At 40.6% G+C, this 17822-nt stretch overlaps 2 protein-coding genes across 2 annotated transcripts; both read left to right on the top strand.

The window, feature by feature from the left end:
- Positions 1-45: 45 nt before the first annotated feature.
- Positions 46-12574, top strand: mov10l1 (Mov10 like RNA helicase 1). Its single transcript, XM_015007199.2, has 27 exons — positions 46-174; positions 442-577; positions 692-879; positions 1023-1182; positions 1712-1824; positions 1954-2141; positions 2789-2929; positions 3020-3310; positions 4199-4396; positions 4849-4963; positions 5832-6009; positions 6076-6146; positions 6225-6316; positions 6398-6453; positions 7280-7341; positions 7415-7493; positions 7581-7759; positions 7867-8013; positions 8749-8870; positions 8957-9056; positions 10217-10363; positions 10560-10733; positions 10889-11038; positions 11144-11251; positions 11818-11958; positions 12093-12184; positions 12375-12574. Exons 2-27 carry the CDS (start codon positions 481-483, stop codon positions 12391-12393), a joined length of 3408 nt encoding a protein of 1135 aa, XP_014862685.2. The 5' UTR covers positions 46-174; positions 442-480; the 3' UTR covers positions 12394-12574.
- Positions 12575-15289: 2715 nt separating this feature from the next.
- On the top strand, positions 15290-17745 carry szl (sizzled). Its single transcript, XM_088006785.1, is given in 4 exon segments — positions 15290-16599; positions 16675-16797; positions 16799-17049; positions 17154-17745. Coding segments are annotated over 4 exon segments (1029 nt in total). The 5' UTR covers positions 15290-16255; the 3' UTR covers positions 17465-17745.
- Positions 17746-17822: the final 77 nt, after the last annotated feature.

The following is a 17822-nucleotide window of genomic DNA, read 5'->3' as shown; positions in this document are numbered from 1 at the left end:
TTCATCGTCACCTTGGTTGCTCTTGCGCCCCCTTGTGGTAACGTGGCCGCATGTTTGATGACCCCACCCTCATCAGCGCCCGTCACTCACGCACACCTGCCGCCGAAATCTGCAAAAATCTCGACCACAACATTGGAAGTGTTCTGTAATATCTAATAACGTGTATGGAATGCGGTAAGGCGCTCATATTTTCACTACTTCCGCTGGAGATTTATTATTACTTTTTACAATATTTATCTAGTTTCATGCAGTAGCTAATGTCGAGGCTGGCTTTGTCTCGACATTAGCTGCTGTGTCTCTGCATTACACTGAAAAGTTTATTTTCTTATTCTAGTAACTTTTATTTGTCGCTTATTTTCACACCGAAATACACTACAAATTATGAATTCAATAAACTGTATCAACACTGAAACTTATTTAATGCTGAATTTGTTTTCGTAGCTCGGACAGCTAGCTACGCTGCTCCTGTTTCCCGCAGACATGCTCACTTCTGTGCGCTGCGTGCTAACCAAGCTAGTTTCTTCGATTTGGAGAACAGCTGATGCAGGTGGAGACAACATCTTCACGGAAAGCCCTGGTAAGCGCAGTTAGTCTTCCTGTGGACTGCGACACATTCGCACAGTAGCATGTCTTATTTATTTGTTTTTCTATTTATTTATTTACTTATTTTTGGCGTGGGTTTTCTGCTCAGGCACAGAGGACATCCGCCATCTGCGGGGCAGCGTGGTGACGCAGCTGTGTTTGGACTACGGGATGATAGACGATGCCATATACTTCACAAGCAGTGAGGTTTTGGGCGGAATTCAACTAAAAGAGGGAGACCAGGTGAACTGCATCGCAATCAGAGATGGTGCTGAGAAAGGATGGAAAGCTCTGAGGGTGAGGACCCCCTCATCCATCATATAATCTGAATCTGTCTCTTCTTGTTGGTTGGCCATTGGCTCCTTTCGGAAATTACAGATCAAATTTGCAATGAGGTTTTGGTTTGTCAGGCTTGCAAAATTCAGCATTCTCTTACTCAGGTGGAGAAAAGTGCAGATGCCTGGGAAGACGGAGGGAGGACTTCCTTAGAAGCAGACAGCATGCAGCTGCGCCCTCTCATAGGAACCGTGACGTCCTTTGATGGCGATAGTGGCTACATCAGTCAGACCACATACTTCACACGCTACAGCCTTTCAGAAGGTAGCGAGATAAACTTTTAATTTAATAAGACTTTGAACTTCACAGCCCTTGTATCTTGCTTACACTGCACAAGTTAAATTGAGTTACCAAAGTTGTTTACTGAGCAGAACCTTTCATTCTACTTGTACTTTCTCCCATTTTGTCACCGCATAAAATTAAACAAAAATGTATTTTATAATAGACTGTTCTCTGAGCTTAAGTTCTTTATTTTTTTTTCTACAATTCATTTTAAATACACTAAATTAAATGTCTCTGCACTCCATAATACTCAAGATTACACAACAAAATGCATTTGAGTGCTAAAAGGTGTATTTTGCACGGTGCAGTCCTTTTTAAGAAAAGACTGGGCAAAAAAAAGGGTAAAAAAACAAATCTGAGATTGTATTTTTAAGCCATATTATCCAGCTCAAGTAACAGGTGATGTCATTGATTAAAAACATAGAATATTTCCAAATCTGATAAAACCTTGTTATGCTTAGTGTGTTTATATAGAGGGATTTGCTTTGTGAGCTGCTTTTCTCTCTGACAGGTTATGAACCAATGAAAGGTGACTGGATTCAAGCTAAGTTTTACATCAACCCCACCCAGTGGACCACCCAAGCTCATTCTGTGGCTCCATTACGCTATAGTCGCCTAAACCAGGTGCTTATCATTTTTATAATATATTCATTACTAGAAATGAATCAAGCCAAATAAATCTGTGGTGTTGAACCTGGATCATTTCCTTTAGTTGAGTTTTGTGACCTCATCAGAGCGGCTCTCTGTTTCCAGGTGCGAGTGACTAGTGTGTATGGGAACAGCGGAGTGGTGGAGGACAGCGTTTTCTTTAGCTTGGACTCTCTGCTCCTGCCAGCCGAATACAAGCCTTCACCAGGGGATCTGGTCAACTTGGTGATGGTGGAGAGCTGTCAGTCCTTCTACTCCTGGAGAGCCCTCTGCATTGCGCCCTGCCATCAGAGGTACCGCTAAAAATATAGACCAGGTTGTTTGATCTATATCAGATTGGCTAATAAGATTTTTAAAAATGGTCACATTTTACAGATTTTTCATTTAAGCCTCTTATGTGATATTACAAATACATTAAAATATGGAAAAAAAACAATTGAATTTCTTTTTTTAATAAGAAAAAAACATTTTATTTCCCATAATGCATTGCTTTAGTGAATGCCTGATCATTTGTAGCAAAGGATGCTGCTTGACTTAACATTGATACAGTGTAAAGCTGATCTGTTGATTTATTTTTTGATTAACCAATTAGTAATCTGGCAAAAGGTGATGCATACAGAATTTGAACCAGGTGAAGCTAAAACTATGTACATTGAGTTTTTATTTTATTTGATCTTAAATGCGGAACGTATGTGTTTTTCTACAGTTTTAGTTTAATTGCTGCTCTGAGAGCGTTCTCTCAACAAATGGCTTTTTTTTTTACATGTACGCAAGTTGATTAGTAATGTATTAGCTGACAATTATTGCAACAATAGTTTGATCACAGTTAATCTTGATTAATTGTTTCAGCCATAAAAGACTGATAAATAACCAAATTTACTTTTTTAAATTGGCCTCTTTCTGTCTTGCTCATCTTAGTGTTTTATTTTTCTGTTTGCAGTATGAATTTTGCTGCTGAGCCTCTCCTGGAGGCTGAGTTGAATCACCTCTTGGAAAACAAAGGCGGGATCGACGTATCAGACTACGGACAGTTTGGGGACCTGATGCTGGGGGAGAGATGTGAGCTGGTGCTGTGGATACAGTGAGCTGGTTTTGCTTTTTTGGGGTAAATGTCAGCAATTTGAAGACGGAGTGAATGATAGTTCATCTCCGTCTCTCCTTTCCGCAACAGAAATAATGGCTCCGAGTCTCAAACACTGAAGTGCTGCGACTTTGCTGGGTGGGACTCTGCAGAGCAGTTTACCGTGGTTACCGTCAGCACGGCACCCAACCAGAGACAGAAACCTGTTCACAAAAATTTCCCAGAGTCCTCAGAGGAACAAGTCGGAGATGCAAAGGAAGTAGAAAGAGAAAATGGTGCAATGCAGACAGACGCAGACCTACCTCACGACGCAAGAAAGAAGAGAGAGGTGGAAATATCCCCAGGAGAAAGAGTGTCTGTTGTTATCGCCTGCAAAGCAAAGTAAGGCATCCCTAAAAGTGCGTATAAATACGCATCATGTCTTATAAAATGATTCATATTCCTTTAAAATTTCACTCCTGGGTTACAACCACAAATTGTTGTGTGGGGATTTTATGTGATTGTAATTAGTGCATAGCTGTAACATGGATGGAGGGGGGATACATGGTTTTTAATTATTTTTATGCAAATAAGGATCAGGAAAGTGTGACATGCGTTTGTGTCCAGCTGTGGTGTGGCATACTTTCTAGAGCCACATTGTGTCTGCAGTTACAGATTTTGATGCGTCTCCCAGATTTGAGCTCTTATAGGCTGAAATGTTTTTGCCTTTTTTTATTTGTCAGATAAACAATCTGACAAGGTGACGTTGAATGAATAGGTTCCATGAAAAATAATAGCCTTGGCTTCGATTTTCAATTGAATTTAGGCCAATTTAACACATGAATATGCTGTGGAGTAATCTATCCATTAGGGGTGCATCAATTTATTGGTGCTGATTTACTTAATTTTAGGAGATCGGTGATTGGCTAATCCCCTGATCTTATCTAACTCTGTAAGTAACATTTCAGATAAAAAAAAAAATTATCAGCTAAAATCGGAATCGGCTGGTTAGGCTGTTTAAAGATTGGTGATCGGTGATCGACCAGAAAACTGCAATCGGTGCACCTGTGCTACTCATTGTACGTCTGGCTGTATGCCTAATGCAAGGATGGGCAACCATTTTTTTTTTCCAATAAAATGTGTTGTAGCTTTATTTCTGCCATGATTTCTTTTGCTCATTCATATGGAACAAATTTTTATTGCATCAAAATTTAGAGAAAAAAAAAACATTTTGCATGAATACTTGTTTTTGGCACATTTATATTTTTGTGCATGTTGGGATTCCTCCAGGAGCCTTGGATGCTGCACTGAGCTACTGTTGCTGCACTTCTCTTCTTTCACCATCGGGAGGCGTCTTCTGGTCACAGTGGGCAGTGAGGATGAAAACCTGCTGAAGCCCTCTGAGGTTTATTGTCCCAGTAATGCCAAGGTGCTCTCAAAAGCCCCCTCCCACGTTGTCACCGTCTCAGCTCCAAAAGGTGTGCCAAGGTAAATAAAGAGCTCATTAAACCTGTTACTAATCAATAAGTAATAAGGGTTTGGGAAATTAACGCAAGTTTCAAGATTGTTATATTTCTTCTTTAAATGCTAGAAAATATTCAAAGAAAGATGTATAATAATGCATGTTTTTTTTTTTTGTTTTTGCTAAACTGATGCAGATGTGAAGTTATACCTGCTCCTATGCAGTTTGTAATTTTTCAAGGAGTTATTAGTTAATAATTAGACTTAGGTTTATTTTCAAAATGCTGGATAAACTAGTTGGGTAAAAATATAAAATGTTTTTTGTGCTCTTTTTTTTTTCTGCTGCCGTTTCTGGCATCCATATTTAATCCTAGTATGGCCAACCTCAGCGGCTGGTGTTGTTTTCCATCCTCTGAGAGATTAAGCTGTTTAGATCAAGATTATCCATGTTGATTCTTGTTCGACTCTCCCACCTCCAGGCTCAGTAAGAGACGGTTGCCAAACTTCCTGCCAAGCTTTCCGGTGCCGAAGGCCCTGAGAGACTGTGTGGAGTCGGAGAAGGATGTGCTGGCTGTTCAGCCATGCTTAGGAGAGGTGAGCATAGCCATCAATAGGTTTGATGCATAAAGATTAACTATTCACCCTTTGACTGCAGTGTGAGAGTAATAAAAATAAATTTGGCTAGACATCTTCAGCAGTTGATATGGACTCGGGTTTTTTTTTTTTTTTTTGACAAAAAACCTTTTTCAAATGGAAAATATTGGTCAGAGCACAACATATTTCTTTAGTAATCAACAGTTTTTGCTTTAAATTGAATGTTATTGTCCACAAACATCTTGTAATGTAACTCAAAAAGAGTCATTCAATAAACTGTCGACACAGCACATGTTTTTGAAGAGAGTCCAGTCGAACTCCTCCCCATAGTTTTTCAGGACAAATCATGACACTTCTGTAACGAGAAGTGTTGTATTTTATGTACTATCCTGGGAAAGTGAATTAAAATATTTTTAGTACTTAATTTTAACGTTTAACTTTCCTTTGGAATCAATGAAGTATTTTTGAATATGGAATATAACTAGAAATAAAAGTGCGAAACATGTTTCACTTTGTGAACCGAATTACTGAAACATTCACTTTTCATTAATTGAAACGAATCCGTAGCTATGCATCTCCTGTCCAGATCATTTTTGAGCCAGCCTCTACTTTCCGAGTCATAAATTACAGCAGAGCTTCAAGCTCGCCAAACGGTTTTGGCTTTTGAGTCCATCCTTTTGCAAAATGGCTATTAACGCTAGAGAACACGATGTCTCTCAAAACTTTTTTTTTTTTTTTTTTTTTGTAGATGGTTTGGTGTTTGATTCAAACCTATATTAGTGAGATTTTATGACCGCACAAGAAACATGCGAAGAGAAAAAGTAGATTGCAGATCTAGTAAAGTGTCACTCTGTCCTCCTACATTCAGGCTCTCTCACCGTCCAACATGTTTTCAAGATTCTCGACCCTCCTGTGGCTCGAAGAGCTGAACGCAGAAAAGGAATTAAGGGAGTTCTCCATCAGTGGAGCGCTCCTGCGCAAAGGAGGCATCTACCTGCACCTCGAGGTGCTTGGCCTGGCTGAAGGCAGACCTAATCTTAACATAGGTGATACGACCTTCAGCATGGCCGTTAAATGTCGTGTAGGTTTCTGTTGACGAGTTTTCTCCACAGGAGACAGAGTTTTACTGAAGAAGCTACAGAGCGACGGTTTGGAGATGGAGTACATCAGCTACGTCACCGAGGTAACCTGTTTGTTTGACTCTGGAGCATCTCTGCACACACTTTCTGTTCTAATCTAATGCCTTAATGGTCCTGTTCAGATCAATGACGAGAACGTGAGTTTGAGAGTGAATTCAAACTTTCACCACAGCTACCTCGGCGAGCCTCTTGACGTCGAGTTCACCTACAACAGGTAAGGAGAAGGAATAGATGAGGGATTGTTTGGAATGTTTCTGGTGTCTGTGATTTTAATTTAATTTTTTTTTCTTTTTAGGTTAACCATAAGGCGATGTCACAATGCTCTTGAGCTGATGAAGCATTTTGGGGAGAGTAAGTAGTGTTTTGTTTGTTTTTCATTGTTCTAGACAGAACCCCATTAATGGTGGCAAAGTGAATATATATGAGATCATTAAGTCTGTGGTCAATTTTGAAGCTTATTTGCAGTTTTATAAACATTTAATCATTTACTTTTTTTGCAACTTTTTCCTGGTCAATTGTGACCACTCTGTAAAATATTAAATTCACAGCACTTATTGTCTGGGGAAAAATGCTTAACTTTATTTTTTATACATGTTTGAATAATTGCAAACTGTTCTTTACAGAAAATTTCTGTTGCTTAATCAATTTCATGTTTTGGTGTCGTATAAAATATCAAACATGTAGCAATGATGACTCCCTTTGTGTTTCAAAAAGGTCTTTTTAATATTTTTTGGCGTCGGTTTTCTTACTCTTACAGTCTGAAATATTTAAGAAATATTTCTGAAAGATCATCTCTTTTCTTTGAGAATCCAAATGTCATTTCCCCTCCGTCCCCAAACACTGTAAGGATTAGCAGACGTAGACAATAGATTTTGTTTTTCAGTTTTCTTTTTTTTTTTAACCAAATCGCCAAAAATCTTCATATGTGTAACAGTCTGGATTCTTTTTTTTTTTTTTTTTTTTGTGGGAGGGCACTTTGTAGTGGCACATCACTACATTACCCACCGGGGGGTGCTAGTTGTATCATTTAACCTCTTCTAAGGTGCACAAACAAGGAAAGAAAAAGCATTAGCCTTCAAAATGAATGCATCAGTCTTCCCTCTCTTTCTTTCACTGGCGTTTTGAATCACTTTTACAGAAAAAGTAAGGTTTTAGCTGTTAATTTCTTGTTGTTTAGTTCTCTTCCCCTCCAGAGTGTCGCCTCAAACCCACCTGTGGACTGGAGAATGGATGGACGAGGTAGGCCGTAACTGTCTTCAAATGAAAACAAGTCTAAAAAGAGAATAACTTCAGAATCCCATATAATTACCAGAATCCACCAGCGGAAAATGGAGACACGTCGAAACCGTGTGTCGATATAAAGTCAAAGGCCACACAGACTAAAGGCAAAGGTGTCCGATTTTTAGATCTATACAGGATCTGCTTGTTTTTTTTTGTATCAAAAGTTAACATAACAATTGTAATATTTCTTCTCAAAGGAAAACAAACCTCCAAACCAATGCCCAGCAAAGGGCAGTTTTTTAACCCAGACCTTAACCCCTGTCAGAAGGAGGCAGTGAAGAGGGTCCTGGAGGCAGAATGTCGCCCTCTTCCTTATGTGCTGTTTGGACCTCCAGGAACCGGGAAGACCATCACTCTTATTGAAATCATACTGCAGGTGCATTCACTAATTATCCATCTAGATTCTTCAACTCTTGTGCGTGTTATCATCTACAAATTATTTTCCTTTACCTGGATAATCCTATGAAGCCTCTCGACCTCCAGGTCTACCACTTCCTGCCCAGCAGTCGGGTGCTTGTCTGCACGCCGTCCAACAGCGCCGCTGACCTCATCTGCGTGCGTCTGCATCACAGCGGCTTTCTGCATGCCGCTAGCCTGGCCCGTGTTAACGCCTCCTCTAGGGAGACTGAGGTACTGCACAGCAGCTTAAATGGTCTCTCATCAACCGCTTTCATAATTCATGAGGACGCCCCGTCCAACTACAAACCGCAAAGTATTTTGGGTATTTTATGTAGTAGGCGTACACAAAAAGATTTGTAAAGCTTACGGGACGGAATTTAAAGATGGTATTTTTTGTTTTATTTACAAATTTGTATTCAACCCCTTCTTCTCCGATTCCTGTAAATGAAATCAAGCGACACTAAACTGCCTTTAGAAATTACCTAAATGGTGCAAGGGACTTGACCAGTCCAGAGTTTCACTTTCAAACTGGTCATAACCCTAAAGCATACAGCCAAATATTCAGTATTATGGTTGAGATCATAGTGTATTTATGTGCTATAATTTTTCAAAGTCCCATTCTAAATCCAGTTGAGAAACTGTGGCAGGACTTTGGAAGTTGATGCTTGATCTGATTCGCAAACAGGATTGAGCAGATACTTTGGTGTATAACGCTGCAAACCTGATCTAAAGATGCTGGTAAAATCTGATCTCTTTACGTGGCTGTATGAAGTGATCCTACACTGGGAGGCTGAATATAAATCCATAACATACCTTTTGGATTTTTCTTTACGAAAACATTTAAATTCACAACATGTGGAAAAAGTTCAAGGGATGTGTGTAGCTTTTGCAAGTTGCTATATTCACCCTGTATATCTGCAGTGTTGCTTAGATGGCGGATTATTTTACCAGTTAACTTTTTTTTAGTCTCTTCCCGAAGTGCTGCAGCCGTACTCCCGGGCTGGAGAAGACATCCGTCACGCTGCTTTCCATAGGATTGTCGTCAGCACCTGCTCCAGTGCTGGCATGTTCCATAATATTGGAATACAGTAAGATCAATGTTTTAGATATTAAAGGGAAAAAATATACACGTTATGTACTGTCTTAGTTGAATATTAATTTCTTTGTTTTTCAGAGAGGGACATTTTACTCATGTGTTTCTGGATGAAGCTGGCCAAGCCACTGAGCCCGAGTCTCTGATCCCCATCAGCTTCGTCTCAGAGAGAGATGGACAGGTTAGAGCAAATGAGCTCACTTTCCACACCGGTCGGAAATGCTCTCACCAGCATAAACGTCGTATTAATCTTGACCTCATTATGATGCATTTGAACTGGAGGGTTTTTCCCAGGATGAAACGCATGAAGGCTTCAGATTAACCAGTTATTTAGATGTAGCTGAGCCAGGTTTGCCTTACACACATCAAGCTCTCTCCTTATGATGCCATCTATTTTATGAAGTGCACCAGTCCCTCTTACACCAAAACACCATAACAGTGTTTTAAATTGGCAAATTTTTACCTTTTTCTCTAAATATAACAGCGTGTCTGCACAGCCTTAAGAAGTCTTAAGTTCTTGTATCAAAAATTAAGGCTGTGAAATGTCTTTAATTTTTAAAAGTAGGTTGGCCTTTACTGTGTTAATCACAGATTTTAAATTAGTCTTGACGGAACAATTTAATCTCATATTCTGTGTATTTTTTTTCCCCTCTGTAGTTTTCTGTGTGGCAAAAGTTGGAGTCGCACTGAACTCCGACGTCTTTATTCTCTGACTCTAGACGGTTGAGTCTACTGGTAACTCACTGCTAACATATCCTTGCTAGCTAGCAAGCTAGCTACCTCTTTTGCACCTATCATGGTTCAAATATATCCACGCATTCTGTGGAGATAAAGGCCTTAAATTCCTTTCATAGTGGTCTTAAAAAGTCTTAAATTGAGTTGGTGAAACCTGCAGAAACCCTGTATGGCCAAACACTTAATTTTTGTAAGTCATGTTTGTCCATCATTGCATTTCCAACTGATTATTGGTCCTTTTCTTTTGCATAGTTTTGAATTGGTGGCTTTTTCCTCACTGAATGGCCAATACAGGACTGGTTTTACTGTGAACAGTAACATTTTACTACTTTCAGTCTTTTTTTTTTTTTCTTTTTTTTAAGGTTTGAGCACATTTGGCACCAAGGAAGCAGTGATGCGTTTGAGGTGTTGTCTGAAAATGCATCCTAAAGTGCTTATTTGTTTAATCCAATGTGATTCATGTGAAATAACCAAACCAAATACGTTCTCAAATTGTTTAGAAATGGTAACGTATTGGATTGGAGTAACCGCTATATATTTATTGTAAAAGAGGAAATGAACTTAGCTTTGTTGTTGAATAATGATGCTTCCCGTTTTCCTCCTCAGATAGTGCTGGCTGGAGACCCCTGCCAACTGGGTCCCATAGTGAAGTCCAACCTTGCCAATGCCTTTGGGTTGGGCATGTCTTTACTGGAGAGGCTGATGACCAACCCACTATACACCAAACAGGACTGGGGATATAATCCTAAACTGGTTAGTTCTCTGATTGGGAAACATTTATGACGTCATAAACACTTTAGGGTGATTTTTTTCTTCTTCTGCCAACCTGCATCACAGTAATGTCCAAAAATCTATTTGAAATGTTTGTCCAGAAACAAAAATGTAAACAGGAACAATGTCACAAATTTTCCACATAAGAACAATTTATATTTCTTTTTTCTTTTAACAGGTGACCAAGTTAATCTACAACTACCGTTCCCATGGGGCGCTGCTGATGCTGCCCTCCAAGCTCTTCTACCTGGGGGAGCTGTGCTTCAAGGCTCAGAGGGAGATCGTGGACTCCCTCTGCCAGTGGAAAAACCTGCCCAAAAAAGACTTCCCCCTCTTTTTCCACGGTGTTAGGGTAATAACGCAGAAATAAAATCACAATGTTTCCTCTTTAAAAAAAACACACAAAAAAACAGCATTAGTGCATCTGCAGCCTGTTTATTTACTCACTTTCAGCAGTAGGTTGAAGGGATGGAAAGTTCCCATGTTTTGGGGTTTTCTGTGTCCCAGGGCACAGAAATGAGGGAAGGAAACAACCCGTCATGGTTCAACCCAGTAGAGGCTGTGCAGGTGATGCTCTACTGCTGCCAGCTGGCAAAGAAGCTCTACAACCCCGTGCACCCCTCTGACATCGGCATCATCGCCCCCTACAGGAAGCAAGTACGTTTCACTCTTCCTCTGAGGTTATTAAGGGACTTGTTTGAAATCAGTCTCGCAGGTCGACATACTGTAGATGTTAAGGTGAGCTTTCATATTGCTGTCCAGTGTGAGAAGATTCGAGTGCTGCTGGGTAAGGTGGGCTTGTCTGACATCAAAGTGGGCTCAGTGGAGGAGTTCCAGGGACAAGAGTTTCTGGTCATCATCTTGTCGACGGTAGGTCAAAATAAGCTATAAGTAAATTTAATTGCAACCTAAATTTAGTTAGATTTACCAAGAATTTTGAAGGGATAAGGAAACAGTTTCACTGTTTGGAGAACTTTTGTAATGTCCTTTTGCTTGCCTTGAAAAATGTTCAAATAATTAAGGCTAAAGCATGTCTTGTCTTTGTAGATTTATTGTTTTATGTTAAATGTCTTATTCGTGTCTTGCCGTGAAGAAACAGTGCTTAGTTTTCCAGCTAGTGATGAGTTGGTGTTCACCCATCGCACAGATTTCTGCCACGTTAAAGCAACCTTAAACTCAAAGCAGTTTAACTGAATGCTAATTTTCATAAGTGACCTGGATAAAGAGGTCAATATTTAGTAGATTTGCACTCAGGTGCTATATTTAAGAATAACTAGTCTTTGTTATGATATAATCCAGTTGTGTAACTTCAGTATTTCTAATCAACGGCATTGCTATGGTTTACTGCCATCATGTCATTGTTTTTCAAAGGTACTTCTGATTGTACAAAAAGACCACATTGCAGTTGATTGATTTTTGATCATCTAATTATCCAGGTGCGCTCTAGTGAATCAGTAGAAAGCGAGGATTTGCAGAGTTCGCTTGGTTTTCTGGCCAATCCGAAACGCTTCAACGTGGCCATCACCCGTCCCAAAGCTCTGCTCATAATTGTTGGAGACCCCCACACTCTCATCAGGGTGAGTGGGGAGAAAAACCTCTGTAAATCTGTGATGATTCTTTTTTGTCGTGTGTATTTGTTTTTACTCTCACTACCATCTACTGCAGTGTGTTCACCAGTAAAATACACTCAAATGTTTTGGTTTCCCTGTAGGATCCCTGCTTCAGGGCTCTGCTGCAGTACTGTTTCAGCAATGGGGCGTATCTGGGCTGCGACCCTCCGCAGGCCCTAAGGACTTCCCAGATGTGTGTAAACTGACATCATTAACTTTGTGAAGATGTATTTTTATAAAAGGAAACTTATTGCGTAGTTTTGTTTCACATTTCCAATTAGAAGTACTTATGAATAAATCTCAGATCATTTCGTGCTAAATTAAGTTTTATCTCTGTCGTTCTCCTGTAAATTAATCATCTTTGTCTCTTTTTACTTCCACAGCATTTCAGAGAATGAGTGAAGAGCGTAAAAAGGACATGGTGTCACTGATTCTGCTACATTGTTTTTTTTTTTTTTCTATTTCCTTTATATACTTTTGGCTTTTTCTGTGTTGACTGTTCTTAAACTTGGGATTACCTCATAACTGATGGAGGGAAAACATTTAGATTTTGTAAGAGAAAGATGCCTGCAATTAAAAATTTAAGATTATGTCTGTACTCCAGTTATTTTTGTGCTTGATGTGACATTTTATTTTTATATTGCAGTAAATGAAGACAGAAGCAGGACAGTTTAATCTGATGTGTGATAGTTTTTGGATTTGTCTGCAGATTCTGAGCTTGGGGGAGCAAAGAGTCTGCTCAGATCAGCCAGACTGTCTCTGCCCATAAGGCTTGGAGACTGGATGTGACAATTGAGTGCTATTGACAGTCTGTGCAGGGGCTGTCAGTCCTGCTGGAGCCCAGCAGGGTGATGAAAGGAGGGGGTGGTGAGGGACAAATGGGAGTTCAGCGTACGAGTCTCCTGTGTACAAGGGGAGACAACTTTTATCTGAGTTTGCAGAGCTGACACCCAGTTCTCCTCCCTGTCTTCCTAAACACACCTTAGGCTTTGATGTGCTGCAAGGACTCATTTTGCTCCAACACGTGGCCAGAAAGCAGCTGCATAACATTGCATTGCGATAGTCAGCTGACGTGAGACATAAACGTAAGGGCGACTAATAGTTTTTGAAAGAAATGTTGAAATATTTAGCTGTGAATATGCATTTGCCTCCTTACAGATTTTTTTTTTTGTTTTTTGCTTTTTTGTCACACTTCAGTATTTCTTGCCACCAATAGAATTTAATGTTGGATAAAGATGAGCTGTGGGGAAAAAAAATCAGTTCATCACATTCGCCAAAAAATATCTCGGTGATCCCCCAAACTTCAGTGGTAATATTCTATGGACTGATGAGACAAATGTGGAACTTTTTGACCTTAATCGATAGTATCATGAATTTTGCTCTACCAGGAAATGGTGCATAATGTCTCGCTGTCAGTACAGGCCTTTTAGCCCAATCACATTTTGGTTCAGCACCAAATTGATGATAAAATTACAGTCGCATGGCCGCCTCTTGAGGACTAATGCAAAAGGGGAAAAAAGCAGAAGGAAATAAAGAAGCAGTTTTGGAGGTGGCCTCACTGAAACCTGGACTTAAATGCAATTTAGATGATTTTAAACGTGCAAATGCTCAAAAACCCTCTAGTGTTGCTGAACAGAGTGGGCCAAAATTCCCGAGTGGTGATGTGAATTTCTCATTGCCAGCTAGCGTAAACACCTGCTGCTATTTATTAGGACAATTTGGCCAGGTTTGGATGGCTTTTTTGTTCCTTTTACAAAGGAAATCACTTAAAAATTACTTTTCATGTTTTCTTTATACATTAAAAGTTTCAGATTAAACACATTTTAAGTTTAGCAAAAAAGGGGATAAAGATGCAAAACAGAGTGGCAAATCTGAAAATATTCTGTTTATCAACAGACTTACTTGGTCATTAACTTATAAGTGTTACATTTACATTTTAATGTAAATTTGGCAGACAAAAGACCATTCTGATGCCGAGCGAAGGCTGCCCTTAGGTCATTACAGAAGACCTACCCAATACTGAAAATTTCTGAAACTTTCTGATGAAGTGCTATGGGATCGCACTTTGTTGCATATTAAATGTACCCAGGCATTAACGACTGAACGGACTCCATCATTTTTCCATCCAAATCATGTTCCTCAAGATGCAATGATGTCGGTCACAAAGCAAAAATAAATTCAAGACTGATTTGATGAGCATATGTTTTAGGTTTTGAGTTTGATTCCAAACTTCTGAAAACTTTAGATGAACATTTGTGGGTTGGAAAAATTAGTTGGGTGTTGAACCACTTGGTTGACTCCTGCTTAACCTTCTCATTCACTCAGTTTGGGGCAAGCAGCCCGTTACCAAGACAGACACACTGTCTACGCAACGGCCATTAGGCCCAACAACAGACCCCTGTGGAGCTCCTGGCAGGGGGAGCTTGTTAAATGTGTGGACCTATTGTTCGGCCAAATTGGCCTGTGACTCTAATTGCCCAGTTAGTCCCTTCTAATGGGCTAAACTCGTCTACCCAATCTGGAACCAGCCTCCAATCTTCAGATCATGTCGTAAAGCGTGGCTCGGCTGTGGTCGGTTACATATTCATTGTCCCTTTTCCAGACAGACCTGTTGTGAAGTCACATACATGGGAGTAGACTCAAGAGTCGACACTACTTGGGCAACTCCAACAGACTGGGTTCAGTGGATATCTCTGATTCACAAAAAAAGGCCTGAAGGAGCTGGCCATGATTTAGATACACATCTAAATCTGGAGACAGACGACCTCTAAACATAAACATTGAAATGTAGTTGGATCGAGTTGCATTAAGTGGTTTGAATAAAGGATTTAAAGAGAATGGGGTGTAACTCTTGGCATATTAATCAGGTTAACAGCATCCAGATGTGGCTGTTTTGAGGAAAACAATGAAAATATAGTGTATATGTACAATCACTAAAAATAAATGTCGCATTATGCAATTGGGGGCTTCAGAATTGGGTTTCATGCTCTTGATCAGTGGTTTATTTTCAGGCTCTTTAACTGTTTTTTTCCCCCCATTTTTCTTAGACTTTGAGTCACATCTCCTGACAGCTTATTATATAGTCACCTTATTAGAGTTCACCACAGGGTAATAAGTACAGCTTTTTACAAAATAGTAACGAAAAACGGCAACATAGTGACCAAGAAACACAAGAAAGGCCATGGATTGAGTCATGGAAACTATTGGAGGTCACAAAACAAGATCCTAGACAATTCACAAAGCCCTGTTCAATCTATAATCAAAAATTACAGTTGAGTACCATGCCACAACTCCAAACCTATTCAGGGCTGTCCCCCAAAGCTGAGAGAACCAGTCAGCTAAAAGTCCTTTAGTAACTGAAGGAGCTGCAGAGGTGGGATAATCTCACAGTTTGGGCTCAAGCCACCTCAACCATGTGTGATCTGGTCATATGAGACCAGATCACACATGATCTCAAACTGAGCTATTTTTGACAGCTAGCACTGCACATCACTCTGATCACATTTATTTTTTTAGCAGGGAAGCTGCTAGGCTATGTTATTCCTCAGGATCCTGTCGTAGGTTAAAGTGAGAGGCCCCTGTGTTAGTCTGTCGCACAAAATTCAATTTAAGTACATTATAGGTTTGTGGTCTTGACATACTCAAATGACTTGAGTCTTTAAAACTGTAAGCAATGCCTCACTGTATATAATGAGGCCTTCTTATTTCACCGGGCCTAGGCATAAAACTTAGCATCCATAACGGCCATTGAGTCTGTAACAAAAACATATTTTATTTTAGGTTAAATATACAGCTAGTTGGACAAATGATTCGGGTTGTAAATGACTACTGGAAACCCTGTAATTTTGAAGCCAAAAAGTCATTAAAAAAACTTTTTTTTTTTTTTTTTTTTTGAAATTCTGAAAATTTCTGATTCATTCCAAAAATGTAAGCCTCCAGGGGTATAAATCAGAGTGTAGCACATGTCGGTTCAGTAGTGCTATGCTCTGTTTTTTGTCGCCCTCTTCAAACCTTCGAAGCCAGTGAAGCGGATTGCTGTGGCTGCTCTTCACTCAGTGAAACCTGGGGTGTGATCGCCCATCGTTGCCCTCCCCCGTCTCACACACCCTCCATCTGCTCGCTGCCTCCTTTCTGTCTGCAGTAATCACAAAACAAGCCGTTGTCTCCAAACACATCGTCTCTCTGTCTTTTGATAGGTAGTTGATAACAGACTCGCTGGCTGATTTGAGCTGGCCCACCTTGCTGTATATAAGGGGAGAAGCTCATGAGAGGGGCAAGCAAGCGACTCCTCTCGTCCTCCTGTGTGCTCCCGGGACTTTGTCAACTTTTCCTTATGGCTGCTCTCTTGGCTGTAGCTCTGTTTGCGTCTCCTTTACTGGCATTCGACCTGGGCCAGTCCACTCGGTGCGTTACCATCCCCAACCAGATGAAAGTCTGCAAAGACGTCGGATACTCTGAGATGAGGCTGCCAAACTTTTTAGGCCACAGCAGCCTTGAAGGAGAGGTGGTGCCACGCTCTGAGGACTGGAGGCCCCTGCTGCAGACCGGCTGCCATCCTCAAGCCCAAGCCTTCCTCTGCTCCATCATTGCACCCGTCTGTCTCGACACGTAAGTTTTCCGGGGGGTTTTTTGTGGGGGTTTTTTTGTGATTGCAGTAAATAATTTTTTCTCTCTCTCCCTCAGCTTCATCCAGCCTTGTCGTAGTCTGTGTGTGGCAGTGAGGGACAGCTGTGCCCCAGTGCTTGCCTGCCAGGGACATCCGTGGCCCGAGGCTCTCAACTGTGACCGCTTTCCTGCTGAGGAAGACATGTCTCACCCCCCTTGCGAAATTCAGCCACTTTATGAAAGGTGACGAGCATAAAATTACATTTGCAATCCGTCATTTTAATGCTCTTCCTAATGCCTCCTATTCCTGTCAACAATTAGTAAAAATACTTTTTTTTTTCTTTCTCTTTGAATTGGCAGACTTGCCAAAAGCTGTTTGCCAGAAGTGTCCTTCTGTGGAAGTGGCTCCTGCAATGAAAACAGTAATCGGTGCTTTTTGTCATCATGACTTTGGTAGGATTCCAGATTCTGTCAAAGAACTCAAAATGCACTTTGTTGATTTTCTATCAGATCCTCAGTTTTTTCCCCAGATGTTGACGTCCTTCTGTCCTCCACAGCCGTCACCGCTAAACTCCACCGCCTTCGCCACCCCGCAGGGGAGCCGGAGTTCCAGGTCGAGGGCCGTGTGGAGTTTATCCGCCAGGGCCCTCTGTTGCCTTACGACACTCGGCATCTCCTCCGGGATTGGCTCCTTATCAACCTGAGCTGCGCCGGCGCCCTGGTTCGTCCGGGCCGCTCGCAGCTCTACGTGCTGACCGGTTCTGTGCAGCCTGACGGCAGCTTCGCTCTCGTTCGTTTCTTCCCCTGGCACAAAAAAGACACGGGCATCGCACTGGCAACCCGCAAATGGAAACATCACAGATGCTGAAATACATTCATACAAACTGTATTACTCTCGTCACTAATTTACTTCTCAGCTTTTTCTGTCTGTATGCTGTAATATTATGCACTAGGACCTGTAAATAGTACTAAGTGTAAATTCATATATTTTATTTTCTTGGAGGATACTGATGTATTTATCACATTTTTTATGTTTTGTACAAACACGACAAAATATTTTATATCTTGCATGATGCGTAATATTTTAAATGGTTTGTGTCCTTCAGCAAATGCTGTTCTGGTCATAAGTTTGTGTGCACTCACAGCATGAATGTCATTTTTAACTTTTATAATTCTAAACTGCAAAAAAAACAATTGTAGTCTTTTTATGGCTAGAAAGTTGCTTG

The sequence above is a fragment of the Poecilia mexicana genome, unplaced genomic scaffold, assembly GCF_051168715.1.
Source record: "Poecilia mexicana isolate PSO_F unplaced genomic scaffold, ASM5116871v1 scaffold_6, whole genome shotgun sequence".
NCBI lineage: Eukaryota > Metazoa > Chordata > Actinopteri > Cyprinodontiformes > Poeciliidae > Poecilia > Poecilia mexicana.
Note: the sequence above shows the minus strand (reverse complement) of the source record. Positions and strands in the feature narration are given on the sequence as shown.

Excerpts from the sequence above, each read along its gene's own strand:
- mov10l1 (XM_015007199.2), top strand. The coding sequence starts at position 481 with ATGCTCACTTCTGTGCGCTGCGTGCTAACCAAGCTAGTTTCTTCGATT. Across the intron at positions 578-691 it reads CATCTTCACGGAAAGCCCTG|GCACAGAGGACATCCGCCAT; the intron begins GTAAGCGCAGTT and ends TTTTCTGCTCAG. Across the intron at positions 11,252-11,817 it reads TGGTCATCATCTTGTCGACG|GTGCGCTCTAGTGAATCAGT; the intron begins GTAGGTCAAAAT and ends CTAATTATCCAG.